General features: G+C 42.5%; 1 protein-coding gene across 7 annotated transcripts in view; it reads left to right on the forward strand.

The window, feature by feature from the left end:
* The window catches only part of CDK19 (cyclin dependent kinase 19), a 109,548-nt gene that overhangs the window by 70,654 nt on the left and 22,895 nt on the right, over positions 1-15,999 (forward strand). For 6 of the 7 annotated variants that reach the window (XM_073220781.1, XM_073220784.1, XM_073220782.1 and 3 more), the window contains one exon: positions 876-1,016. The exons of the other annotated variant lie outside the window; for it this stretch is intronic. In XM_073220781.1, the coding sequence (XP_073076882.1) occupies positions 876-1,016 (141 nt within the window). The remainder of the gene's footprint in view (positions 1-875; positions 1,017-15,999) is intronic. 7 annotated transcript variants of the gene reach the window in all.

The raw sequence follows: 15,999 nt of genomic DNA on the forward strand, positions 1-15,999 counted from the left end.
TGTTTAAGAGGGTTTTGAATGGCCCCCATGCCCATTGTGGCAGGGGTGGGGTAGAGCTGGAGGTGGGGGTGGGGAGGTAGCAAACATTTCTTCCCTTATATTACAGTGTTTTTATAACCCACCATATAAAGTATTAACATAAAAATTTGAATCTGGAGATCCAGTTGTATTCATTTCGTAGGATTGAATTCCCCTTTTTTCTCTCCCTCCTTTCTTGTGATTTCTTACTTAATATTAACTTCCAGGACTATATCCTAATTTCACTCCATGCTAGAATGCTTTCCAGTATTCAAAGAACCAAAGTCAGTGATGTTACACAAATGTACCTTTTTATAGACTAGAGCAAACTTGTCATAAAACAGTAAGATTGACAGTTTTTTCATTTTCTAAAAGACCTTTCATTCTGTCAGTAGAGAATACACTAGTATTCTTATAGGCAGGCTTTTAAATATCAATACTGTCTTCCTTTGTATCCTGTTTAATGGACACCTTAGTGGTTTTAGTAAATCTAGTCATTGTGTCCATATTCAACACTGTCCCAATCACCCCTAGATTTTTTTTAATACAATTTTTAAAATTAAGGTGTTGTGGATATATACTCTTAAGAAGGTTTCACATGAAAAAAACAATGTGGTTACTACATTCACCCAAATTATCGAGCCCCCCCCACCCATACCCCATTACAGTCACTGTCCCTGGGATAGATTTAGTTTTAGTTGGCCTTACTATTCAAATTATTTTTATTTGTGTCATTATCATCCTTTAATAAGTAATTTTAAAAGTAGAGAATTTATCGCAGACTTGATTGTGTTTTATTGACAGATATTAGCAAAGACTATATATCATTATAATGTTGTATATTTTTTAATTTTTAGCATATTATTAAGTTTCACCGTGCATCAAAAGCAAATAAAAAGCCCATGCAGTTACCACGATCTATGGTTAAATCATTACTTTACCAGATTCTTGATGGTATCCATTACCTCCATGCAAATTGGGTGCTTCACAGAGATCTGGTAAGTATGTTTCTTTTAAAGTGATCAGTATGCATTTTTTCTCTCTCATTTAAAAAATATTTTTCCTTTTGGTGCAATTATGATAAACATTAGAGAAAATTTTGAAAAATGCACACAAGTAAAAAAGAAGGAAATAATCACCTCATAAACGGTCAAAAGGTACATGATTAGCTTTCAATGTATGTTTTTTCCATTATGTTCATGCATAGCCATGAAATGTCAGTGTGTTTTTTCAAGAAATGATTGGAATAGCCTTAATCAGGTAGTTGTATGTGAAACAAGTACCTTTCTCTCCATTTTGTTTTTGTATTATTGCTCATCATTAGTAAAAACATTAGTAATTAAAGTTCTCGTTTTTTCCTTTAAGAGCTAAATTGCAATAATGACATTGCACCCAGTAAATAGAACGTTGTTTCAGTATTAATAATAAATAAGTGAATAAATCTAACAGGTAGAATATACGAATTGGGCTAACTAGCCACAGTTCAGGCATTTGCTTTTACTTTTTTATTCAGTACACAAACATTCATCCATGCCTAATGCTCTTCATCCTTGCATTGTTGTTATTTGATATGTTGATGATTTTTTTGCTTGTTCTTATGAACATAGGGGTACTGAATAGCTGGGATACCCATGAGTTTCTAACTGAAAGTGTTATTTTGACCCCACACCCCCTACAAAAGTGGTTTCATGATCATTTATTTCTTAGGCTTTGGGAGATACTAGGGATTGGGTAATCTAGGTTGACTCAGTTTTATTGAGAAGTATCTATTACAGAAAGGAGTGAATACACAAGAATCCAGGTAGAACCTCTTGCTACCTTGTCATCAAGCCTAGTCATCCAACTTGACCGTTCCTTGCCTTGGCATTGAAGGCAAATTGTCACCAAGTGATCGTGAGCACGATGCATTGCGCCCCCTCGTTTCACACCGTGAGGGTCTCAAGACTGCCACCTGTCTGTCCACCTTACTGTTACCCATGCTTCATGTTCTCAGGCAGTTCTTGGGTATGTGAGGATGTTCTAGATCAAAACCTCCTTCATAAATGGTTATAGATTTTAATTTGCTATATACTTAATTTAGCCTATGTGAATTGTTTTTGAAGTTACTATCATGTTTGAATCATAGATCAGAATTTTTTATTGAAGATTAATTTCAACTCTCTTCACCCTCTCTTCAACCATAAAATGGTAACTTCAACTCTCTTTCAACCATAAAATGGTAACTACGCTGATTTATCATGGTGAGCTCTTAATAGTGTGTATAATTGATGAATCACTAAGTTGTTTGCCTGAAACCAATATAATACTGTATATCACTGTATTTCAGTTAAGTAGGACAGATAATAAACATGTTATGTGTGGTGTCCCCACCTGAACACCACTGGCGCCAAAACTCAGTATGCCCAGGACTCAGTTTTCTCCCACCCAGACTTGCTGCAGTCTTGGTGTCTTCTGTTGTGGCCCCACCACCTTCTGCCCCTGCAGACCCTGTACCCCACTTGCAGAATTTGCCTAGTGCTGCCAGTTTCCCCCCGCAGTCCCTCTTCCGTCTGTTCATCCGCAGCCTAGAGCCCTGCCCTGGTCCGGCCTTCGTTGTGCCTCCTGCAGAAAGGCCCTGGCCTCCCGTCTCCTCGCCAGCAGCCTCTTTCCCTTCGGTCCCCTCTACACCTTCTGAATGAGGAGCTCGTGCTCAAGAACTCTGAAATAGTTGCTCCCCGTTTACACACTAAAGCTCTGGTTCCTCATTCGGCATTCAAGGTCTTACCAGATGCAGCTCCAACTGCCATTAGCATTGTTCTTTATGCCTGTGATCTTTCACTTCCACTGTCCTGTTGAACTATTGGTTGTTCCCTGTATGTGCAGGGGTTTACTGCCTCAGTGGCCTTATCACCCCATCTCTGCATGTGCTACTCATGCCTGTCTGTTCAGACCCGCACGGATGCAGACTGACCCTCAGCTCCGTGCCTGCTTGTTGGCTGCTCTTGTGCGTGTTTACCTCTTAGGCATTTACCTGTTAGGATCGTAGTGAGTCACGTGGGTGTCCTCAGTCATCTCCTAGACCGTGAACTTGAGAGAGCAGCTTGTGATGCATTTTGGTACAGGACTAGTACTCCGGTACACACAGGTACTGAGCGAACATTTCCTCACAAGTATCAGTAAGAATACTGATCAAGTAACTTGTATTATGTGTTTCAATACATGGTCCACAATAAACATTTATTACTTCCTTGTTTAAAGCATGGAGGGACGGTACCAATACAGCTGTCTCCAAGACCTCCCACAGGGCTGTCGTCCAGGAGAAGAAATACGACACACACCCAGTTCGTACCATAAGACAGATGAGAAGGGCTGTGATCACAGCTGGCTGAGACGCACACACGAAATGCTGCTCAGGAGTAGAGGGGGTTCTGAGTGGGGGGCACGGGAAAGCTTCAGAGGCAGCTTTGCTGGACTTGGAAAGACGAGGAGAATTTAAGTAGAGATTTGAGCGGTAAGAACAGCCCAGGGAGTGTTGGATGTAAAGCTTCTTTGGTGAGGACACACTTGAGTTTTCCCAGGAAGGGTGTAGTTCTACCCAGCTCGAACGTGGATAAGCTGGATAGGGTGGTCTGAGCAAGACCGGAAAGATTGAGGAAGGCCCTAAATATCAGGCTAGGGAGCTTGTTTGTTTTTTGAGTACTAAAAGGCTGTGAGCAGCAGGTTGAAAGTCCTTCCATGAATGAACTTTTCTCCTTACTAAGGAAGCCGCCACCAGGAACTGCCTCACCCACAGCACAGCACTGTTGAGGGTGTGTTTTGAGCGGGTTCCGGGCTGGGGTCGCACTTGAGTCTGTTTTGCTCAGGCTGGTGCCTCCGCTCCTTCAGGAGCTTGAACAGGGCCAGACACTCCGGGCCGGCAGAGGTCTGAGCAGGGGCGCCGCTGTCCTCGCTGGTCACGAGCCCTCCTGTCTGGGCCATGCCGGCCTGGTTTTGCCTAAGTATTTGCAGGAGCAGAAGATTTAAGCTAAGTTTGCTTTGTGGACATATTCTGCAGTAGATAAGAGACATAAAGTATGTCAAATATGAATATGGTGTTAAAATGAGCATGATGGGACATTTGCAAAATTATTTTTTGGTGGGTTTAAGAGTAGAGTTACAGTTTTAGTCAATGAATAGTTTTTTTTTAAATGCTTCACTTCCTATTAAGAAATCTGGCTTTATAGTATTTGCTAGTTAAAGTTGTTTCAGAATATGTATCATCTCTAAATTTTCATTTGATGTGAGAAGTGCAAAATACATACTATTAAATGTGTTAGAGCCAATATAAATTTACAATGTAAAAATGTAACCCCCAAAATTTTAAAGGTAAATAAAAACCAGTGTTTTGAACTTCACACAGAAGCATCACATCATCAGGGAGGGCGGCGTTTCCCACAGAGACTGAGTTCATGTCTGGAACAGCGTTTTAATTAAATCATTTGGATTCAGTAATTTAATACGGAAATAGAGAATTTAAATAAAGTCACCAAAAAGATGGCTTAATATTGAGGAATTGCTTTAAAAGAAAAGAAGCTAAATATATTCATGTTGGCCAAGAGTCAGTGAAGTAGAGACATAAGTCTATAAGTATTTGGAACGTATATACAACAAGGGAGAAACACATATTTTAATTTTACAGCAGGATATATAGGAGTGAGAAGATGAAATATAGGATGACTCACTTTAATGAGATTGCTATTCTGGTAGGTTGGAAGAATGCCAAGGTATATGTAGCTTACCTCTTTCAAAATTAAGAGCTCTGGAGAGCAGGGATCATATCTCACTAATTTCTGTATTTCTGGCTTTGGCATATCGTTTGTGCTCATGGGTTACTTGAGTTGAATTTCAGTTGCACATTGTTCTGAAGCGAAGGTAGAGGCATGCTGGCCGAATGATGATACTGGTAAGTGGACGGATGGCCCCTTAGCTACAGAGCATTGCTGCCGGATCTGTGGCGTGGACTGAACTCAGAGTTAAGCTACCTCTTTTTTACGTTCACATCTCAGTACCGACATGACAAATGCCAATTCTTTACTGAGTGAAAGATTTGAATGAATGCTCCAGGGCCCGGACCTGCTTTATCTTGTAAAAATGATTTGTGGAGGTCCCATCCCAGACTCTAACTTGAGTTTTGAGTGATAATTATTGTTTGTAATAAGGGTGAAGTTGTAGTCTTTTGACGCACATAGGCTCAAATAACTCTGTGGTCTGCAAACATAGTGGCAAGTTTTGTAAGATTCAGTTGAGGGAGAAAATAATTTCATTTCCAGTAATCTTTTGTGTTTTGTAATTAATTTACATCTACTAAATGTTTTTGGCTTGTCAAACAGTCACTAATGTCACAAACCTAAAGATTTACTTATTCCAATACAAGTCTATGATAATAATACTACTACTACTAATATTAAAACTTGCTAATACTTAAGAGTCAGCTATTATTCAGTTGATTAAAGAAATGATGCAAAAGGTAGACATTGCAGCTACAGGGCAATGCATGATATGTGACTCTGGATACTCGGTCCCACCATTTGACAAAGAACTAAGTAGTTTTGGTTTTTTCATATTTTTTTTCTTCCTTAGGACATCTTGCTTGTTCAGGCAGAATATTTACTGCATTTTCAACATTGTTCTAGGTGGTTTATGACATGTTGGCTGTGTATATTTAAGTGTGTATTAGCTGTCTATTGATTTCTGTGTAACAAATTGCCCCAAAATTTTGTGGCTTCATGAGCTCGTGGGCAGAAGCCTGTCTTGGTTTCTTGCCACGTGGGCTTCTCCGCAGAGCATCTCACAGTGTGTCAGTGTCTTCACCAGAGAAGTCACAGTGTTCTGTAAGTCAACCGTAGAAGTGACACCCTTTGCTGTAGTCTGTTCATTAGAAGTCAGTAGGTGTAACCTGCACTCAGAGGGAGTAGCAGAGTGTGTAGCCCCACTCCAGTCGTTGTCAGGGTGGAATAGATCCTCGGGACACTCTTAGTGACCTTGATGGTAGTTAGGTAAGTGGCCTTCTAGATACCTTCTTGTCTTACATTAAGCTTTTTGTAATGGTTGCTTTGGTTCTTATTAGAGAAGAGAAGGTCTTAGCCCTGCTGTAAGCCTGTCACTGCTCCTCAAAGGCCAAGCAGAGAAGGGCTTTGCTAACTGCTGTGCAGTGCTGGGTCGACAGGCCTGCTCACTGTAAGCACCAAGGTTTCATTACATAGTTGCCCATTGTAGATACCTCTAGACCATTTTAAGGTAAAATGAAATGAATCACAGTCTGTAATTTAAAATTAGACTGCTCCTGATTTACAAATAGCCTGCATCTAGTTGTAGATAGTAATATTTTTTCCTTAGAAACAGTACTTTAGACAGTGATTAGGTTCTCTGAATTTTTAAATTGCCGCACAATGTTGATTTCGGCTTGAGGGATGAAGGACGGGGCGTTCAGACTTCTGCCTTTGTTGACTGAGTGACGGAGAAGGGAGACCAGAAAAAGAGGCAGTAGACATCCGGTGTGAACAGGCTGGCCGAGGTGATGGTGGGTTGTTGTTGACTTACCTCTGAAGTGTATAGAAGTGTAGGGGCCTGGGCAGGCGTGGACGTGGGAGTCACTACATATGGGTGATTGCTGAAACCCTGGAGTAAACTAAAATCAGACTTTCTGAAAACCCCTACAGGTCTCATCCCTGTGTCTCAGCACCCTGCCCCAGGGGAGGGTCCTGTGAAATGTTTTGTAAGTGGAAATGGTGTCAAGCAAAAGAAGCAATCCCACTAATTTATATGGAAAAGGTTTTGAGCACCCCATACCCAAAAATAACCTCTCCTAGGGCATGTCTTGCTAATAGATGCACAAAATAAACCACAGGTAAAGCACAGATGCTCACAGACATGGTTCTCAGCCCACAGAGGGACCGTGAGCACTAACTGTTGGCAAATTGTTCAGCTGTTCAACAAATATTTATTAAACCCTGTGTGCCTGGATTTCAGCCGATACATAAAGTGATGACAGAAATGGCTTCCCTGCCTCTTAGGAAATTGCAGTCGCAAGGATCAGATTCTTTATATTTTTAAATTCCCTGTTATCAATGAGGTTATTTTAAGGGGTGTTAAAAAAACAAAAGTCATCCAAGTGAATTTGAAGTTCTCACTGGCTTTGTTAAGCAGATTTATGGGGTGACAGCATCTCCTGCAGCAAGTAAAAAAGCTGCCCCGAAGGGCTCCAGAAGGGAGAGGGTTTTCAAGGCAGGACAAGGAGGTCATGAGAGAAAAGGAGTATTTCAGAAAGGTCACCTTCGTTGGGGGAATTAAGGGTCCTGTGTGGATTCCTGCGGGCGGTGGGGAGGACCTGGGGCGCTGCCCGATGGGTGCTGACGGGAGTTCCTGACTGCATCACGGAGGAGGTTGGAACTGCAGTTACGTGAGGCATGAAGCCCAGGACTGGTACTTGGCCCAGCAGAAGGGACCCCGTGTTGGGCCTGCGTATTTCTCTTTAACGGGGGTGACAGCTACGACAGATTGATGCTGTTAGCAAATGACTGTTGTGTTTGCTAAGAAAAGAAGTGCGTGTCTTACTCTGCACAGCTCTCTGCTCTGTTACAGGACAGACTGTTACTCGTTCAGGGTGAACAATGGAGAGCAGTGTAACAAAGGTGCAGGAACTGAGAGTTTTCTCCTGGGAATGTACTTCTGATTCAGATGTGAGGGGAGTTGTGCCATGACTATTTTTACATAAAAAAGTAGTTGTAGTCGTTGATGTCAGGCCAGTGTTGTTCATTGTTTGGAAAACAGTCTGGTTTGAGATTCTGGCTGGTTTTGTTCCAGTTATTCAGGCCTGTAGATAATTGTGTTTTTCTGTCTTTCTTGGTGCTGATAAGAGGCATGGTGTGGGCTTTGTATTTTTGTTCCACATGTCCTGGGGTGGGAGTGAAAGTGAACATAATAGGATAATTGTGTATCTTTAGGCTGTTCTTCTTATGATGTGCCAGTTGACTGAAATAAATTTAACCCTAGGAAAGTTTGATTCCATAAAAGGAAAAAGCAAATCTGGTTTACATGTAAAGCCTCATGAATGTGAATTCAGGAATTAACTAAATTCTGCTAAGATGCAGATATTTCCAGAATAGTGTCTAAGTAATCATATTGTTTTTCCCAGTATTTCCCTGACTTCTGCCCCTAAACTACAGTTTAAACCCTGTAGCCTTTATTTGCCTATCCGATTTTATTGCTGATAACTTAGATGTAAGGTGTCCATCTCCTGCCATTTCTGCTGTTTCTATGGTGACTGAAATGTGCACTTTCTTTCACAGCTGGTATTGGTGTTCATAGGAAGAGGGGTTTCCATAAAGCATAGTCTGTGTTAATTGGGATGTAACTAGGTCAGAACAATTTTGGTGTTCTTTCTTCATTCTTTTAGGTTTGTATGTGTGGGTGTGGGTGTGTGGACATAGTGCAGTTTCCTTTATTGTTTTTTTAAAAACATTTACTTTCACTTAATCACTATTAAAGGTAGTTTTTTGTAAAGCACTGTAATATCTGTTAATACAACTCCATGTGGAATCTTGACGATTAGATGGAGCTCTGAGACTTGCCTCCAGCCCTGTTGGCCTTTGAGTATTTCTGTTAAGAAAAAGGCAAGGACAGATGTGAAATGCTTTGGAAAATTAAGCTCATTTTAATGGTGATTATGTCACTTATTTTGTTGTTACCATTGTTATTTGACACATCAAGTGTCATGTGACTTTAACATTTGTTCATTCTGAAAGGGGGCGCTAATCTGAGTTAAGGGATGTGCATTTAAGAATAACTCCCTCTGCAACTCGAGGTCTCCGGCGGAGGGTCCTTCCTGCTGAGCTCGGGGTTCCTTTCTCGGACTGTGCGAGAGCCCTTGGTCACCGCCCTCCCGAGCCAGCCTCCTGCCTCTGCCCCCGTCTCAGACTCTTCGTGGTCGCCCCGCGCGTGGAGCTTCCATAGGCTTCACGCGTGGATGTAGAAGGTGTTCTGTGCGGCGTAGTAGCTGGGCCGTCTCCCTGTGCACCGTTCCACCGCGGCGCCCGTTCTGCCCCCACACAGCACGGCCGCAGGGGCTTCTGGCCGGTCCGCGATCTCTGCCCGCCGCGATTCCCCCGTTGAGCCAATCGCCCTCTGCTTCCAGTTCTAATAGGAAGCAATTTTTGCGCCCACATCTCATGCTTTTTATCTTGGAGCTTAATTTTGAAAGGATTTAAGCTCAGAATTTAGGAATTACATATAATGGAGCAAATGGTTTGTATAACGGTTTCTTTGATAATTTTACAATTTAACAAATTGTTACATCACCCAGATCCTCTTCTCACTAAAGCCTTCAAAAGTATACTCGGGGGTCTCGTGTACTGTGTCTGGCTGCCGTAAACGCGCAGGAGGCGCCCACTCCGAGCCACCAGCGCCTGCTGACCGTCCTGCGTGGCCCGTCCTCACCTCTCGCCCTGTCCCCCCGAGGCCCGCCTCCCCCTGTGAGGCCCCGTGGCGCCCGGAGCCCCCGTAACACCGCGTCTTCTCCCCTCGGATCCTCCACAGCTGCCTCCATAGGCTCTTCTTCTCACCACCATTTATTCTTTCAGTGTTATTTAAATTTTCATTTTTAAAAATAAATTATTATATTTGTATTTTTAAAAATACAATTTCCCTAATTACAAACAATAACAGAATATACAAAATCAGACATGATAGAAATAGTGTGAAAGAAAATGGTCTCTCCATATCCTGCTATCAGATTTGTCAGAATACCTTCTCTATATACCTGTTACAGGACTTAGGAAATTATGGGTAAGACAGACAGATAACATAACAAAATGGTACCGATTCTAGTCCAGCAAGGCCCAGAGTCTTTCCAGGCCCCACACCCCCCTTCGCCTGGCCTCCCGGCTGGCCCCTCTGCCCTGCTGCTCTCACACCGAAGGCAGCCAGCCGCAAGCTTGCGGGGGTTCACCCTGACTGCCCCTCACACCCGACCTTGACCGGCTGCCGTCTTGGGGCAGCGCTCACCTACTCCTGGAGCGGGAACTGTGCCCCTGAACCTACCCGGCTCTGGCTGTGAAGTGACTGGTGCAGGAAGCGGAGCACTGGGAGCCCTCCCTTGGGTTCCCGTCTCTCTAGGATCACGGGCACCGGGTCACAGCCCTTGCTGACCGCACCGTTCTCCCCGGCCGCCTCTGGTCCCCCAGGCCTGCTCCTGCCTCGGGCCTGCTCTTCCTCTCCTCCCGAGCTTGTTACTGCCCTTTCTGCAGCCCTTGGCCCAAATGGGCCTTCTCAATGGGGCGTCCTCTGTGTGATTTAAAATAGTGCTTAAATAATGTTGAACGTAACACTCCCAACAGCACTATCCCGGCTCCTTGCTTTGTGTTTTTGTCCTTACTGTTTTCTTTTTGTCTACAAAGAGACAAAAGAATATTTGGAACATTTATGCACCTTGCAAAGCCTGGCACTTAACCCATTAACTGGAACTTGACCGCCTTGCTCCTGTTTGTTTCCACCCATTCTGTCCTCCCGCCCCCTCCCCACGGGTAACAAATACCCTGAAGTTTCAATCATTCATTCACTCCTTTTTAGAAATACGTTTATCACAGTTGTATGTGTGCCTAAACAGTATATTTTTTAGCTTTACTGGGCTTTAAGTTTTATAAAAGTGGCATTTGCTATATATAGTCTTATAAAAACTGTTTTTTTTCACTCAACATAATGTTTCCAAGAGATAAACATTTTTTTTTTTACCTCTTTTGTAATTCAGTGATTTTCACTGCTGTTTTGAAGTTCATTGTGTGCCTCCACCACAATTAATCTCTCCATTTTCCTATTAGGTAGAAATTTGGGTTGTGTCTATATTATTATTATTATTTTTTTTTTTTAAGAGGGCATCCCTCATATCTATTGATCAAATGGTTGTTAACAACAATAAAATTCTGTATAGGGGACTCAATGCACAATCATTAATCAACCCCAAGCCTAATTCTCAACAGTCTCCAATCTTCTGAAGCATAATGAACAAGTTCTTACATGGTGAACAGTGCAAGCGCAGTGATTTCACAGAAACTTTTGGTTTTGATCACGCATCATGTGTCTATATTATTTTTAATGTTACAAACTGTGCTGTTGTGAACATTCTCTGGTATATCTAAAAATGTAATCGCTGAGTTGAAGGTATGCAGTTGTTCAGTTTTGCAAGATGATGCCAAATTGTTTTCCAGAGAGGCTGCAACAGTGTATGCTCCAGCCAGCTGTGTGTTAGAGTTCCCGCGGCCTACTTCCTATTCAACAGTTCTAATTTTTGACCAATCTGTTAGACTGTGATTTTGATTTGCAATCGTCTGATTATTGATGAGGTTGAGTGTGTTTTCGTGTTCTTAGTGGTTAAACTTGTTTCTCCTTCTGTTGAATGTCTGTTCTGGGCACGGCCCGTCTTGCCACAGGTCATTTTGTGCTGATCTGTGGGCAGCCTCTGTTCTGGGTCCTGAGCTTTGTCACTTGTGTGGGTTACAGATCCTGCTGGTCTGTGATTTGTCTTTTTATTCTCTTTACTTCTGATGATTGAAAGTTATTTCAGTAGTCAAGCTTATCAATCTTTTCTTTCATGGTTATGTTTTGTATCTTGTTAAGGAACTTGTTGCCTACCTCAGAGTCAGAAAGATACTTTCCTATGTTTTCTGCCCCCCAAAGTCTTAAAGTTCCGCTTTTCACACTTACGACTTAATCTGCCTGAAACTGATGTGTGTGTATGGGATGTGTTGAGGATTCATGTAATTATTTTTCTCTGTTTGGAGAACCTGTTGTGCTGGCATTTATTCACCAGTTCCTCCTTTCCCCACTGACCCGAAGTTCCCCCATCTCTGTGTCATGGATCCGTCTAGGTTCTCCATCATCCCATCGGTCAGGGTGCCTGTCCCTCTACCAGGACCACACTGTCTGCATAATTACAGCTTTACCGTAAGTCTTGACATAATATTTTGACCCCGGTAGCTTTCCTCATCCCCTACGCTAACACTTATCAAGTATCTTGGCTATTCTTAGCCCTTTGCTCTCCCACATACCTTTTAAAATCAGCTTTTCAAATTCCACAAAAATATCTTGATAGGATTTTTTCATTGGAATTTCATTGAATTTACAGAGATGTGTGGGGGGGAATTAATGTCTTTTCTATCAACATGAGCCCTCAGTTTATTTAGGATTTCTTAATGTCATTTAAGATAAGGCTTCAAGGTGTGCTGCATAAAAGCCTGTATATCCTTTGAAGTTTTTCCAAGATACCTTGGAGATTTTGTTGGTGGTGGTATGGAAATGCTGCCTCTGAAAAACTGTATTTCCTAGCCTTTTTTTTGTGGCTGGTATATAGAAATACAGCTTTTTTTATATTGCTCATTCAGACATCCTAATAACTCTCTTACTATTGTCAATAATTTGTCTATGAGTATTTGGGGTTTTCTATATAGATAATTATATCATCTACAAATAACAATAGTCTTCTTTCTGCCTTTAATTACTATTTTATAGCACAGAATTTATAGGACAAGGTTGATTTTAGAAGTGATATCAGGGGTGCCCATACACCATTCCTGATTTTAAAGGGAACGCTTTCAGTGTTTCTGTAGCTCCAGGAGGAGGGGGCTCCTTGCCCAGGGAAGTTCTCTATGAACTTGCTGAGATTGAACACAGGCAAGGGCAAGAAGTTGGGGGGAAAAGGGGTTATGTTCATTTTCACGGTGGTCACAGGTAGCTCCGTACATGGCTGACTCAAGCACACACCCAAGAGCGGCTGTAGAGTCCACGCTCTGCCCTCCAAGCTCCCTGCCTCCTTCTGGCTGAATCCCCCAGGAGCGCGGGGGCTCTGTGGCTCTCTCTGCTCCCCCAGCGGTGGCCTGACCCTTGCTCCCACGCTCAGGGTGGACGCTGTGGGCAGGTCCCCGGTGACTGACAGACACCTGATCAGTTACATACTGGGAACACAGGCAGAGGAGAGAATGGGTGTTTCCCCTCTGCCCCTCCCCTGGACAGATACTCCCGTGACTGGCCAGCGGCACTGTTACCGGTAAATGTCCCATAAATGTGCAGACGTGCTCTTACTATATACACAGTGGGCACTGTTAAGGGCACGTGGGAATCCTAGTCAGAAAGTTCCATTTTCCCCAGTTCCCTTCTTAGTTTTTGATACACATCTATTTTTAGGTTAAGGAAGTTTTTTCCAGTCCTACTTGCTGAGAGTTTTGATCATAAATGGGTGTTAAATTTTATTAACTGCCTTTTTAGCCTCTCTCAAGATAATTATATCATCTTTCTTGTTTAATCTGTTAATACGGTATTGGACTTAGATTTTCTTATGTTAAGCTACACTGGCATTCCTATTTCTGGATTTGGCTTAATAATATGTTAGTATTTTTGTGTCTATATTCACAAGTGAGGTTGGTCTGAGATTTTTCATTCTCATACTTTGGTTCTCATACATGGTTATGCTATCAAGGTTATATTGACCTTCTGGGATATGTTGAGAATATTCACTCTTCTTCTATTTTCTGAAAACATTTGAATAAGATTGAAACAATGTTGTCATTGAAAACTTGGAGAACTGGCCTCTGTGACCATTTGGGGTCCAGTATTTTCTTGGTGGGAAGATTTTTCACTACAGCTGCAATTTATTTAGCACTTGGTTTCTTTAGGTTGTTCTACTTCATTTTGAATCAATTTGTAGGTTACATTTTTTGACTTCGGTTATTTTGTACACATTTAAAAGTTAATGAAGTTCCTTATAGGGTTCTTTTATCTTTCTAACTTGTGTTGGGTCTGTCGTTATGTTCCTTTTTGAATTTGTAAGGTTGCTTATTTGCACCTTCTCTCCTGTTCCTCTTCTTATCCTAGAGGCTTCATAAATCCTCTCTAGTTCATAGGTTCCTGAACAATTCCTTGAAATTTCTAGAAACCTACTGGCATACAATCAGTATTTGTGAATGTCCCATGTGTGCTTGAAAAAGGTACATTCTCTAATTATTGGGTTAAAAGTTGTGCGTATGTCTGCTAGGTTACCCGTGTGAATTGTGTCCTTTGGCTAGTCTGTATCTCACTCGTCTGTTGTCCGCTTGACATATCAAAAATAGAAAAAAGGTGTGTTATCACTGTCCCTGAAGTATATATACATATATACATAGTATATATATATGTATATATGAGTATATATTTCAAGTACATAACAAGTTCAGGAGTGTTGCCTCTCCTTGTTGCATTGAATATTCTGTCATTATATAGTGACCATCTCTGCTCCTAATAATGCTTTTGTTTTTGAAAGCCCTCTTGTCTGATGTTGCTGTAATTGATTCAGCTTTCTTTCAGCAGTTTGCCTAATAGATCTTTTAATAGCCTGTTGCTTTCAGCTTTTATGGGCCTTCCACTTTGGTGGATCTGTTGTAAATAGTATATGAATGGATTTTGTTTTTAATCCAGTGTGGAAATAATATGCTTTTAGCAGGAAAATGTACTGCTTTAGTCATTAGGCCCAAGTTAGGGAGTTTTTCCTCCAGAGAGGGTTCCTTTTGCTTCTCCTAGTGGCATCTAGGTTTCCTTTAGTCCCTTCGAGAGCCGTGGCTGATTGGGGCGTAGCAGGCTCAGTGTCCTCACCCTGCTGCTGGCCCGGGGTTCAGTGTCCCCACTGAAGTACTGGCATCTCCTCTCAGGCCTGCCTTCCCTTCACTCTCCTGCCACAGGAACACATTTGGGGTGGCGGCTCGGGGTTCTTTGAGGTAGCCCCAACCTCTTGTGAGATCAGGGGTCCTTCAAGGAATGTCTCTTGGTGGCTCTGTAAAGGCAGAGTCCTCTAGAGCCCCCAGCCATCTGGGACCAGAGGTGGACAGCTCTCGTTCCCCACGTCTCCCTTCTGCAGGGCTTGTCAGTACAGAGGGGCTCTACATGTGTCTGTTTACTGCCTTCTCTTCCCACCAGAAAGCATGCTCCACGGGGCGAGGGGTTTCCTGGTCTTGTTCACTGCTGCGTCTCTAGCGTCCAGACCACTGCTGACAGTTGTATTTGCTGAGTGACTGGCTCTGGAGGGTGGAGGGGGCAGTGTCAGAAAGCAACGCCAGGTCTTGAGCTTCTGCCTCGAAACACTCTTCGGTATCCCCCGTGACCTGCCACAAGCTGGGGTGCCCTTGCTTTCCCCTGGATTGTGGTAGCCTAATTCCAGGTAGAGTGTCTCTCTCTGCTTTGTGGTCCAGCCACACTTCCCTGCTCACCCTTCACATAGCTTCTGGTTCCTTTTCCTTCTGTAGTTCGCGATTATCTGTCTGTCCTGTCTTGGATTAGCCTGTAGAGTAAGTTCCAGGTTTATTAATTAATTAATTTGTTTGTTTGTTTATTTATTTTTTATTTTGGTATCATCTACAATTACATGAAGAACATTATGTTTACTAGGCTCCCCCCTACACCAAGTCCCCCCCACACACCCCGTTACAGTCACTGTCCATTAGTGTAGTAAGATGCTGTAAAATCACTACTTGTCTTCTCTGTGTTGCACAGCCAGGTTTTTTTAATGGCAATTTATTACCAGCATAGTTTCTGGTCTTATTTCCGCACTGAGCACCCGATGCTCTAGTCATATCAAAATACTTGTAAGCTCTCCACATATGCCATGTCTGTGTTTTTCTGGCCGTGTTCTCACTTACGGGGTTCTCTGAACCTGAGAAACCATTCTTTTCTTTATGTTTATCAAGATCTTAGTTGTCCTTAAATCCATACAGTCATCTCCTTCCTAAAGACGCCCTGAGCAGATCATTCATCCCCGGCTTGTGTTTGCTGTTCCGGACTTCTTGCACCATCTGCTTTATCTAAAGAGCTGTCTGTCCTTCCTGAACTAGTTTTTAAGCTCCTTGAAGTCAAGGGCTTCGTGTTTTATTTCTCTTCCTTTCCTGAAAGCCTGTAGTACAATGCTTGATATGTAATGGCTCTTTGACAAATAGCTGTCAGACTTGAATT

The sequence above is a fragment of the Manis javanica genome, chromosome 13, assembly GCF_040802235.1.
Source record: "Manis javanica isolate MJ-LG chromosome 13, MJ_LKY, whole genome shotgun sequence".
In the NCBI taxonomy this organism is placed as follows: domain Eukaryota; kingdom Metazoa; phylum Chordata; class Mammalia; order Pholidota; family Manidae; genus Manis; species Manis javanica.